Here is a 13257-nt window from a genome sequence, read left to right as displayed (position 1 = left end):
TCCTGCAGGAACTACCTTGCGGCATGCCTGGCCTCAGCAGCTCTCTGGAACCATGGAGGAAGATTCCACAACTTGTGACTTGTGCACCCTTTATGACTCTAAAGCTAGCAGCCTACACGTGACATTGCCATTTTCAGCTGCCAGCTTGGGATGGACTTTCCTCCCTGTGAATGCATTCTCAGCAGCTTCTGTGTGTTGTTGCTTTACCAGAGCAGAAAATGCCCGGAGCATTTTCCTTTCACAAGTTGGAAGCTTAGTGGGGTGGGATCTTACCCTAAGGGCGCCCTCCCTTCTTCCAACCATAGATCTGGCCCCTCCTTAATTTTCTTCTCCCTTCCAGCACAGGCCTTGGCTGCAGCATTGGAGTTTCTGGTGTGCCTTTTCTCCTCTGTGCATTTGCATTTCTTCCTGCCCCCTTACTCTGTTTCTTCACAGGCCTGTTAAAGGGTGATTACTAATAACCATGCAGCAGAACCAATATTAGCCTGTCTTGAAATCTCCCCCAGCAAAGACATTAGGCCATTGCCTTTTAATTTGACCTCAGAGAAGTTCTTAGGACAAGGGCACATTCTTTGCCAATATATCACAAAACAAACAAACAAACAAACAAAAAACAATCAAACAAACAAAAACTGTGGTCTCCAGCCCAGCTGCTAATATTGTTCCCCCTAAAATCTCCTAAACTGGACTTCCATGGTATGCACATCTCTCAGCATTATGGTCTTCCAGACTCCTAGAATGGCCCATTAAGCTTCACTTACAACATTTAACCCCTTTTCTAGACGTTAGGCTAACATCCTAGTCTAGTCTAGTCTAGTCTAACATTCTAGTCCCAACATCTCAAAGTTTTCCACGTTCCTCAAAAAACAACAACAGAAACCCATGGTACTCCTTGGTACCAACTTCTGTATTACTTACTTCTCTGTTGCTGTGAGAAAACAGTCTGACCAAAGAAACTTACAGAAAGACTTATTTGAGTTTGTGTTTCCGGAGGGAGAATAGTCCATCACTACTATGGTCATGGGGAACTGTGGCAGCAGACAGGCATGGTGGCTGGATGCTGAGAGAAGAATCTGAGGGCTCAGGTCTCTGAAACACAATCAGTAAGCAGAGAGAGCAAACCGGGAATGGCACATGGCTTTATAACCTCAAAGCCTTCCTCAAGTGACGCACTTCTTCCAACAAGGGCACAAGTCCTAACCTCCCCAAAGTACACCACCCTCTAGGGACAAAGTATTCAAATGCTTGACACTCTTATAAATATCCCATTGGAACCACCACACAGGAAGTTCCCTCCCCCAAACTTCCTGTCATTCTTTCCTCTCATGTTCTGATTGAGCAGGCACTTGTCTCAGATAACCAGGTGGGCAGCAGAATGCAGAAATGTGTATGCTCTCTACTTTTCTGGCCTCTGGCAATCATCTGCAGTATGTTTATGTGATTGTAAGTAGAAGACATCATGGGAGAAATGCATTCCTGTGGAGTTTTTCTCGCTTTGTTTAGCTTCTGGTAGTCAGTCTTTTCCTGCTTCACTTTGTGTGAATGAAACGGCCCCAGCATAAGAGAATTTTCTTCTCTGGATTCAGGACAGTTTAGGAAAAATTAGTGTGATTTTCCACTTGCTTCCGGACTTCTTGATTTCACCTTGGCATGACCTTGAAAAGACTTGGTGCATTTCTTTGCAATGAATAGCATCCAAGCAATAACTAAAATTTCAGATAATTGGGGCCAGTGATAGGTTCCTAACCTGGGAGGCACGGACGGCACAGTCTGACTTCTTCACTCAGTCCCCAGAGTAACTTTCTCTTCCTTTGGGGGTAATATAATAGGACATTTTGCATGGGATTTTGATTATAGTTGAAATGGGATATTTTATTATAGTATCTCTTTGGGAAGTAAGGATCTAAACAGTACTATTGCCAATAAAGTTTGTATTTTCAGTGATGTAATTCAAAAATACCAAAGCAAGTAATATGCAACAATATGTCGATATATATAGAAACAAGCACTCTCCCAGTGGTAACACAGACATCCTTTCTGTGGGTGCTGACCATTAAATTTAAAAGGAAATTTATATACTCCAGTTTCTTTTCAGATCATATTTATCTTTTACATTTTACTAAAGATTTTCATGGAGAAAACAACACTGAATCTTCAGTGCCTCCCGCCACACCCCCCCCCCCCACCGTCGTGAGGCCTCTGACAGCAAAGCTATTTAAAAAAAATCCATAGTAAAGGAAATAATATAGAACCATCTATTAAACATAAAAGCTGTAACAGAAGATGAAGCCCTTGCCCTCATAAGAATATAAACGATGGCTAGAGGTCCAGTTAGTTGGAAAACTCAAGTTGCAGGAGGATAATGTAAAGTCTTAAAAACAAATTTTAAAATATTTTGAGGGCATGCTTTCAGTTTTTGATTGGAAAAGAAAATTGAGACACTTTTGAAAAACATTGACACAGGAAAAGTTTCCTTTAAAATAAGCTAAGTAAACGTTGTCTTCTTTCCCTCATATCCACAGACAGTGGAATAGAAAGATTATTATCTGGAATTGAAATAATATAACCAGCCACATTGTCAGGGAGGGCGTCACATACTGCCTCCGCTGGGCCCGAGTTATACAATGCGGCTTGGTGGGTCTTCTGGACCAAATGGACTAGATTAAGCCTACTAGTTCTGTTTTTAAGCATCTGAGCATACTTGTCCTCCATGTACAGAGGAAAAGAGTTGCCTTAAGAAGTGTGGCTAATGATGTCCTTATCCACGTCTCACCACTTGCCAGAAAGCATTACCACTTAGTAATGGAAAAGTCCCAAAGGTTGGACCTTGGAAAGATGCGTTCCAAGGCCTCAGCAGAAGGGAAAGAAGGCAAGAGGAGATGCTGTCAAGAGTTTCTGTCTTGGGAAAAGGTGACAGTCCTCAACAAGGCTTGCCCTGTCCCTTTCTAGCAAGGAGGCTTCCTCATGATGCCTGGCTGTCTCAGCACTGAGTGAAGGAACATGAATTGTGTTGGAAAATTTGTCCAATAAGCACACAAACAAACATGGACATTGAGTGAATCTGGGGGAAGTCTTCGTTTTATGAATATCCACGACATAGTTGAGAGAAACCCAAGGTTTCAGCGTGATTGTTGGACTCCACCATCACCATCACCTTCCATTTCTGAAATTTGGTTGTGCTCAGTGAGTTTTCAAAGTATTTATTCCTTCTCAAAAAAATGAAATGGAGGGCTGTCTAGATGGCTCAGGGGGTGAAGGTACTTGATGCCAAGCCTGATGACCGGAGGTCAATCCCTTGGACTCATATAGTAGAAAGAGAACCAACTCCTGTAAATTGTTCTCTGACTTACACACATACACAAATAAATAAATATAAATAAATAAATAAATAAATAAATGTAAATGTTTTTAAAGACAAAATTTTCCTTTTTTGCAAGTATATTTTTACAAGTGTATTTTTCTGTGATAACATTATGACAACTGTGCAGAGTTATATTTTCATTTGTGCTAGAGAGCTAATTGTTCTTTCTATTTTGGTATTTCTAAAATGAATATTGTTGGGGGGCGGGTGGGAGGGCGCGCATCTTTAATCCCAGCATTCGGGAGGCAGAGGCAGGTGGATCTCTATGGGTTCGAGGCTAGCCTGGTCTACCAAGTGAGTTCCAGGACAGGCACCAAAGCTACACAGAGAAACCCTGTTTTGAAAAAACAAAAAAATAAAATAAAATAAAATATTGTCCTAAAAGACAAATATTTGCCTTAGTCAGTGTCCTGTTGCTGTGAAGAGACACCATGACCAAGGCAACTCTTACAAAGGAAAAGATTTCATTGGGGCTGGCTCATAGGCTCAGAGATTTAGTCCATTATCATTATGGTGGGAAGCATGGCAGCGTGCAGGCAGACATGGTGCCAGAGAAGGAGCGGAGACTTGGACAGGCAGGCAGCAGGAAGAGAGAGTGACACTGGGCCTGACTTGAGCATCTGAAACCTCAAAGCCCACCCCTAAGTGACACACTTCGTCCAACAAGGCCACCCCCACCCCCACTAGGCCACACCTCCTAATAGTACCACTCCCTATGAGCCTGTAAGGGGCCATTTTCATTCCAACACCACAATATTTTTTATAAACCTGAAAAATTTGAAGAGCTAGACTCCAGAGGGCAAACAGACCCATCTGCCACAGCGATGTAAAAATAAATAAATAAATAATTGAGCCAAAGTCCAGACAGTTCATACTATAGTTCTTAAATTTCGCCCTACCCCCCCCCCCTCCCACCCTCAGACCCATGTGTCAAAGGTTTGGTGTCTAGGTGACAGTATTAGAGGTGGTTGCACCTTTAAAAGGCGGGGCCTAGTGGGAGGTTTTCAAGTTACTGAATTATACATTTAAGGAGGACTACAGGTCCTCTTAGCACTTTGGCTTCCTAATTCTGGGTAAGCAATCCTGGTATGCCACCTTAAGGAAGGGCCCAACTGGTACCAGGTTGGAATCTTCAAACTGAGCAGAAATAAACATTTTCACTATAAGGTGATTATTTCAGGTATTTCTTGACAGCACAGAAAGCTAACTACCATAGTTCATGGCTGGCTAAAATATGTTGGTGATTGTTTTGTTTGGTTAGGTTTGGTTTATTTTGAAGCAAAGTCTCACAACGTAGCATGGGATTGCTTTGTATTCACTGGCTGGGCTAGAAAGAACTCATGGGCATCCTCCTGCATTAGTCTCTTAGTGCTGAGTTTACAGGTATGTACCACTGTATACTACCTACTAAAACATTCTTTAATGTGTAATAAACTGGGCCCGTGAAAAGGCTCAGTAGATAGAGGCACTTGCTGCCAACTCTTATGAAATCAGTTTGATTCCTTCAACTCACACACGGTGGGAGGAAAAAAAAAACCCAACCCTACAAAGTGGTAAAGTTGTCCCTGACCTCCACATGGCCACCATGGCATACACACACACACACACACACACACACACACACACATAAAGAGAGAGAGGGAGAAATAGAGAGAGAGAGAGAGAGGAAGGGAGAAAGAGAGAGAGAGTGTGTTAGCTTTCTGCACTGTCAAGAAATACCTGAAATAATCACCTTATAGTGAAAAAAATGTTTATTTCTGCTCAGTTTGAAGATTCCAACCTGGTACCAGTTGGTCCCTTCCTTAAGGTGGCATACCAGGATTGCTTACCCAGAATTAGGAAGCCAAAGAGCTAAGAGGACCTGTAGTCCTCCTCCTCGTCCTCCTCGTCCTCCTCGTCCTCCTCGTCTCCTCGTCCTCCTCCTCCTCGTCCTCCTCCTCCTCCTCCTCCTTCTTCTTCTTCTTTCTCTCTCTCTCTCTCTCTCTCTCTCTCTCTCTCTCTCTCTCTCTCTTTCTCTTTCCATATGTGTGTGTGTGTGTACTATATATACATATATACGTTTTTTTAAAACTCTAATAAACTAAATATCATACTGATGTGATCAGGACTGCACAATGCATTACACAGTTCTAACCCAGTCACAACCAGACAAGTTTAAACAGGCAAAGACCACTAAAAATGTCCTGCACTTGGTTCAAATTTATCCATGTTAGTCAGTTTCTTGTAACTGTGACAAATTCCTGAGAAAAACAATATACAAGGACAGATTTATTCTGGCCCACAGCTTTATATTCTGGCCCCAGCTTTATAAATTTCAATCCAGACACTTGCCCCATTGTTCACTTTGTATCTGGGTCAAGACTGAGTCAAGGGTGAAGGTATGACAGAACTGAGCTGTATGCCTCTTAGACAGCAGAGGATGGAGAACAACCAGAGAAAGCCCCCAGTGACACACCTCCAATGACCTACTTCCTCTAACTAGACCCCACCTCTGAAAGGTCCCTTCGCCTCCAAACAATGCCATCCAATTATGCATTCGGCCTGTGGGTAAGAACATCCATTGAGTAGGTCAGTGCATTGATGATCCACTCCCCTCTCAAAGGCTGGACTGACCACTCACCTCTCAATGACTGAGTAACCACTCACCTCTCAATGACTGGACACTAAGCCTTCACATACGCCTGTTAGGGAGACTGAGTGTGTATCTAGACCAAACTACCCACATTTCCTTATTTCCACATTTTCCTCTTATTCACCTTCATTCTCGTGTTCTATAAATACATGACCTCAAGGGAAGGGAAGGAAGAGACAACCATCAGATCTGACTATGTTTTCAGTGTCTTCATGAGATGAAAAACAAATGTCTTGGTGAATTAAAAATTGAATACATTTCAAAGGAACTGACTAGTCACGTGCATGGAGTGTTTGGTCTCAGTACACATAATAAAATGAAAAAGTTAACTGAGGGAAGAAAAGCATGGCTCAGGGGACCGGCGGCTGGGTGGGGGTCAGGGGTGGGGCAGGGGAACCAAGTCAGGGAGACAAACAGGATGCCGGGAGGTGAGAAATAAGGGTGGGGGAGGAGTGGGCAATCTTAAGAGGAACTAACAAGATCTGTTGCTTATAGTTACCCTGAAAACCTTCAGAACAATAACAGACAAACAAGCTTGAAGGAAGACACTGGGGGCTAGACACCCTCAAGCTGAGGAGATCCGAGGCAGACATTCTGGTGTTGGGGAAGCTCTCTCATATTCATATCCCCAACCACCTTTGATGTCTCTTTCGTGGGCCTTGGATTCACTAGATCCCGACAAAGGATCGTAGAGAGGAAGAGTGGACCCTGGGCCCCAGGAAGTACTTGCCTTTAAAAATAGGAACTTGGGCTCTGTTCAGCCTAATTTGCTGGCTCCTCTGGTTTTCAGCTTGTTCTGCTTGGAGAGATTTTTCAAGTAGAAAGATACTTTGAGGAAGAATTCTAGTTCAAGAAACTGAGCAGGCCCAACCACTCAAGCAGCCACTGAAGACTTAAAAAGTCTGCCTTATCCCAGGCTTCTCACCTCCCATCTCCTCTCCGCTCTCCTGCCTCCTTTCCAGGTGCCTCTGAGTCTGGGGGGCTACCAAGGGGCTGATTTTGCATTTCATCAGACAGAACTTATATACTTCTTTCTAGCTAATTTTTTTTTAAAGAAGACACACACTTTTCCTCATTTCTTAAAAGTGTATTTATTAAAGAAAAACTACATCAGAGTAGAGAAATGGAAAGAAAAAAAGTAACCCTCCTGCCAACCCTGGGACAATCACTCCAATCATTTTCATGTTTTGTTTTGTTTTGTTTTTTCCCAGCAGATCTTTCTTCCGAAGTTGGTAAAGATGGCTGCCCCATTCCTAAGGACGACCACATGCTGAGTCTTTCCAGGGACAAACAGTCAAACTTCCTAAGCCCTTATGTATGTGCCAAGATGAGAGACCCAGGACTACATGGCTGAAGTCCTTCCAAGCACCTGGATGCCTGTGCAATGTCACTTTGCTTTAAATGCAAAGATCTGGGGAGGCCGGGCAGGGAGTCCTTTGGGAAGAAGGAGAGAAAGGGAAGATGGTAGACCATGTCAGTACATCAAGTGTCTTTCACATTCTGCTGGCTGAATCACTGAGGGAGAAAAATGTGTGTGCGAACCCTCAAAAGCAGAAAGATGCAATGTGTATACATGCATCCACATATGGACAGTCCATGATTTAACAGTAATGGTTTAACTAATGATTTTATTTATTTGTTTTAAACTACTGGATTTCTGGACTTTCTCTTCCCAACCAGCCATTGTTGGATTAGCTCTGTAAGTCATTCTAATAAGCTACCTCTGTATATATAGAGAGAGATTCATTCTATAAGTTCTGTTACTCTAGAGAACCCTGACTAATACAGAAGTTGGATTAGAGGTATTTCTAGAGCAAGAGAAGTATAAAGGTGGATCTGTTAAGTATCTGGAACAAGCTTTTCAATTTGCCAACACCTATAGTTGTTGAAGCCTCTCCGGTTACTGAAGCCTCTCCCCGTAGCTCAGAGAGGACTGCAAGCCTATGGTGTGAACTACATTACAGATTTAAAGAGACAAATGCATTTGATTATCCTGATTCAACAACTGTGAGTGATAATGAATTTAACGACCTTGTATAAGAAGCTTTTGACAATTGGGGGAAGAATAAGCAAAATGAAGACACTGGTCAGGTGCTCCTAACTTCTCTGGACACATTGACAAGGGATACAGATGAGCTCCATGATAAAACTAATCAACTTCTAGCATCTCAGAATCGGGTGAGGGACAACAATGAACTCAGTGATACAGTTGATCTGCTCCAGATGAGCATGAACAGTCTAAAGCAGTGGTCCTCAAGCTGTAGGTCATGAGGACCCTTTAGGGGCCGCATATCAGATATCCTGCATATCAGATATTTATATTACAATTCATAAGAGTAGCAAAATTACAGTTATAAAGTACCAATGAGATTATTTCATGGTTGGGAGTCACCACAACATGAGGAACTGTATTAAAGGGTCGCAGCATTAGGAAGGTTGAAAATCACTGGTCTAAAAGTTTCCATGTGTGCGCTGGAATAGAACCTCTTTCCAGCAGCCACAGAGCTCAAGCTGTGGAAAGTCAAGCTGGCCAAATTACAGCAAAAATTCAAGCCCCAGCTTTGGAGGCTTTTGGCAGTTAAAGCAAGGGCATTGCTTGGCAAAGAATGGGATCATGTAACTTAGGGTAAGGCTGTATGGTAGGACTCTAATGAAGCTGAGAACTTTGAACCCTCAGATTCTTAAGGGTTTAATCTCACCTAAGGAAGTCATCACTCTGCCCTCAGCCCCACCCCTTGAAATATCGCCTTTTGCACCTTTGACTAAAGAAATTAACCCTTCATTGTCTGCTAAACCAGCAGTGACTTTCTCTAAAGGACATGCCAGGAAAGACAACATGAGTTGTCTGGAGACCTATAGCCAGACTTAAGGCAAATCAAGCTCCTAGAGGAGAGGTAGAAAGTGTAGTCCATGAGGAGGTAAGCTACACTACTAAAGAGCTTAGTGAGTTTGCTAATTCATTCAAGCAGAAGTCTAGAGAATATGTGTGGGAATGGATTTTAAGGGTGTGGGATAATGGTGGAAGGAATGTAAAACTGGGCCAGGCTGAGTCTATTGCTATGGAGCTTCTCAGTCAGGGAGTGACTTTGATTGCTGCTGCTGTACAAGATGTTGTACCCTCACTTGAGTAAATTAATACAACTGGGACGTGGTGTGCAGCTATTGAGCTAGCAAATGCTTTATTCTCAGTACCTGTTTGTAAGGACCAAAAGAAAGAAGTTCGTTTTCAGTTGTCAAGGCCAGCAAGTACACCTTTAAAATTTTACCTCAAGGACATACTAACTCTCTAGCCCTATGTCATAACTTAGAGGAGGCCTTGATTATCTGTCCCTTCCAGAAGCATCACACTGGCTCACTATATTAACGACATTATGCTGATTGGACCAAGTAAGCAGGAAGTAGCAACCACTTTGAACTCACTGGTAACCCATATGCACATCAGAGGATGGGAAATAAATCCAACCAAAATTCAAGGGGCTTTTACCTCAGTGAAATTCTTAGGAGTCCAGTGGTGTGGGGTATGCAGAGACTTTCCTTTTTTTTTTTTTTTTTTTTTTTGTTGTTGTTGTTGTTGTTAAAGAGTTATTTATTTATTATGTATACAGAAGAGGGTATCAGATCTCATTACAGATGGGTTGCTGGGAATTGAACTCAGGACCCCTGGAAGAGCAGTCAGTGCTCTTAACCTCTGAGCCAGCTCTCCAGTCCGAGACATTCCTTCTAAGGTGAAGGATAAGTTATTACAACTGCCCCTCACACCAAGAAAGAAGCATAGCCGGGTGGTGGTGGTGCACGCCTTTATCCCAGCACTTGGGAGGCAGAGCCAGGCAGATCTCTGTGAGTTTGAGGCCAGCCTGGTCTCCAAAGCAAGTTCCAGGAAAGGCGCAAAGCTACACAGAGAAACCCTGTCTCAAAAAAAAAAAAAAAAAAAAAAGAGAGAGAAAGAAAGAAAGAAAGAAAGAAAGAGAAAGAAAGAAAGAAACAAAGAAAGAAACAAAGAAAGAAACAAAGAAAGAAAGAAAGAAGCATAACATTTGGTGGGCCTTATTTGGATTCTGGAGGCAACACATTTCTCACTTGCATGTGTTACTCCGGCCCATACACCAAGTGACTCCAAAAGCTGCTATCTTTGTGTGGAGCCTGGAACAAGAGAAGGTTCTTCAAGATGTCCAGGCTGCTGTGCAGGCTTCTCTACCACTTGGACCATGTGCTCCAGGAGACCTACTGATACATACTGGTACCTGACTTGTCAGAGGCAGATAGGGATGCTATTCAGAGTCTCTGGCAGGCCCCTATAAGCGAATCATAGCAGAGATCCTTGGGATTTTGGAGCAATTCTCTACCATCATCTGCAGGCAACTAGTCTCCCTGTGACAGACAGCTCTTGGCCTGTTATTGGGCCTTAGTGGAAACTGAACGTTTGACAATGGGCTACCAAGTTATCATGTGACCTGAGCTGCCCATCATGAGCTGGGTGTTACCTGACCCAACAAGTCATCAAGTAGGACACACACAGCAGCAATCGGTTATCAAATGGAAGTGGTATATACATGATTGGGCCCATATATACAGGTCCTGAAGGTATAAGCAAGCTACATGAAGAAGTTGCCCAAATGCCTACGGTTTGTCCTCCCATTACAATGCCATCTGTTGCCAATCACGCACCTATAGTCTCATGGGGTGTTCCCTATGATCAGTTGACCGAGGAAGAGAAGACTAGGGTCTGGTTTACTGATGATTCTGCCTGGTATGCAGGCACCATCCAGAAGTGGGCAGCTGCAGCATTACAGCACCTTTCAGGGACAACTCTGAAAGATAATGGTGAAGGGAAATCTCGCTGGTGGGCAGAACTTCAGGCAGTACACATGCTATTACAGTTTGTTTGGAAGGAGAAGTGGCCAGATGAGCGATTGTTCACTGATTCATGGGCTGTCGCCAATGGGTTGGCTGGATGGCCAGGGATTTGGAAACAGCATGATTGGAAAATTGGAGAGAAGGACATCTGGGAAGAAGTACATGAATGGATCTCTCCAAATGGTTGAAGGATATGAAGATACTTGTGTCTCGTGTAAAATGCTCATCAACAGGTGACTTCAGCTGAGGAGGAGTTCAATAATCAAGTAGAAAGGATGACCCGTTCTGTGGACAGTCGGCCTCTTTCCCCAGCCATTCCTGTCATTGACCAATGGGCCCATGAACGAAGTAACCATGTGGCAGAGCTGGGGTTATACTTGACAACACCGACTTCTACTCACCAAGGCTAACCTTGCCACAGTGGCTGCTGAGTGCCAGATCTACCAATAGCAGAGACCAACACCAATCCTGTAATATGGCACCATTCCCAGCCAGTGACCTGGTAGCAGGTTGACTACACTAGACCACTTCCTCCCTGGAAAGGACAACACTTTGTTCTTACTGAAGTAGATATTTGTTCTGGCTATGGATTTGCCTGTCCTGCACATAATGCTTCCACCAAAACCACCACCCACAGATGCACAGAATGCCAAATCCACCACACAGTATTCCACACAGTATTCCGCCTGACCAAGGAAGTCACTTCACAGCCAGAGAAGTGCGATAGTGGGCCCGTGATCGTGGAATCCACTGGCCTTACCATGTTCCCCACCATCCTGAGGCATGATGAGATATGATTATGTGTTAAGATGACAAGGAGTGGAGTTGTGATGTGTACTTGGAAGTTTTCTCTGATCCTACCAAGGCCCCGCAGTCCCATGGCCCGCTTATAGAATAATCACTCAGAAGCTTATATTAATTATAACTGCTCAGCCATTAGCTCAGGCTTATTACTGACTAGCTCTTACACTTAAATTAACCCATAACTCTTATTTTGTTTAGCCTTGTGGCTTGGTACCTTTTCTCAGTTCTGCCTTGACATCTTGCTTCCTCTGTCTGTCTGGCAACTCCTGACTCTGCTCTTCCTCTTCCCAGAATTCTCCTTATCTGCTTATCCCTTCCTGCCTGGCTACTGGCCAATCATCATTTTATCAACTAATCAGAGCAACACATATTTACAGCATACAGAATGACATCCCACAGCAGTGATGGTTGTCAATTTGACTACATCTAGAACTAAATCCAAAAATGTAGAGTTTTTTGTTTTTGGTTTTTGTTTTTGTTTCTGTTCCTGTTTTGCTTAATTTGAAGTAGGAAGGTCTAATCTGGATCTTTGAGGTAGGAAGACACACCTTTAATTCATATCTGTAATTCAAATCTAATCTGGGCCACACCTTCTGATGGAAGCTTTTGTTTGCTCTATTGCCTTTCTGCCCTCACTTTGCTAGCAAGTCCATTCTTTCACTAGCATTAGATCCTAATTCTTTGTGATCCCAGTATATACTGAAGACCAGCTGAGACATCCAACCTCATGGACTGAGCAACTACCGCATTCTAAGACTTTCCAAAGCCCAGAAGTCATTCTAATAAATCCACTGTGTGTGTGTGTGTGTGTGTGTGTGTGTGTGTGTGTGTGTGTGTGTGTGTGTGACAAGAGTGCACAACACATGTTCAGAGGTCAGAGCCAACTTTTGGGGAGATTTTTCTCTCCTACCATAGTTTTCTGAGATTGAACTCAGGTCATCAGCCTTAGGTGGTAACAGGTTTTCTGATAATAGGTTTCTCCACCAATGCGGCAAGCTGGATCAAGCTGAACTGAAAAAGTATGACAGACTTATTGAGTAAAGCAACTCCCAGGTGAGTTCTCCAGTCCCAGAGATGGAGCCAGAGAACCCACGCCCACAAAGGAAAGCAGGGAGACTTTATAGGTTGTAGGTGAGGCAGGATGATGGTCTGGGTTTACGCCCAAGTATGGTCAAAAGCTGAGGACTTTAAGCGAGGACTTGGGTGGCTGGCCACTCAAGGGGAGGAAAGCTAGAGTAGGCACCAAGAAGGTGGATCTGGCTTTTTGGTGCCTTCCCTTCCATGGGAGACTCTGAGCGGGTGGGGTTTGAAGAGCGAGAGAAACAGGAATGAGGTGAGCTGGGGGTTCCAACCAAACATGTACAAGTGCATTTACCTGCTGAACCATCTCCCAGGTCACATGTTTGTTCTGAGTCTCGGGTAGCCCAGGCTAGTTTTTACCTCCTTAGCCTGTTGCCTCTATTTCCTGAGCCTGGATTACAGACATGAGCACTCTTAACAGGCATAATGCCTTTTCTTTTTCCTTCTGTCATTTTTTGTATGTGTGTATGTGTGTATTCTAATGGGTGTGTGGTCTCAAGTGTGTGTGGGGGGAGTACCGGAGGTT

The 13257-nt window shown here is 43.6% G+C and overlaps 1 protein-coding gene across 1 annotated transcript in view; it reads right to left on the bottom strand.

Moving 5' to 3' along the window:
* Positions 1–318: 318 nt before the first annotated feature.
* LOC118591885 (translation initiation factor IF-2-like) overlaps positions 319–13257 on the bottom strand; it is a 37431-nt gene continuing 24492 nt past the window's right edge. Inside the window, exons 4-5 of the mRNA XM_036200340.1 lie at positions 962–1089; positions 319–437 (exon numbers count right to left, since the gene is read on the bottom strand). Coding sequence (XP_036056233.1) covers positions 430–437; positions 962–1089 — 136 coding nt within the window. The 3' untranslated portion in view covers positions 319–429. The remainder of the gene's footprint in view (positions 438–961; positions 1090–13257) is intronic.

Source organism: Onychomys torridus, chromosome 10 (genome assembly GCF_903995425.1).
Source record: "Onychomys torridus chromosome 10, mOncTor1.1, whole genome shotgun sequence".
Classification (NCBI taxonomy): domain Eukaryota; kingdom Metazoa; phylum Chordata; class Mammalia; order Rodentia; family Cricetidae; genus Onychomys; species Onychomys torridus.
Note: the sequence above shows the minus strand (reverse complement) of the source record. Positions and strands in the feature narration are given on the sequence as shown.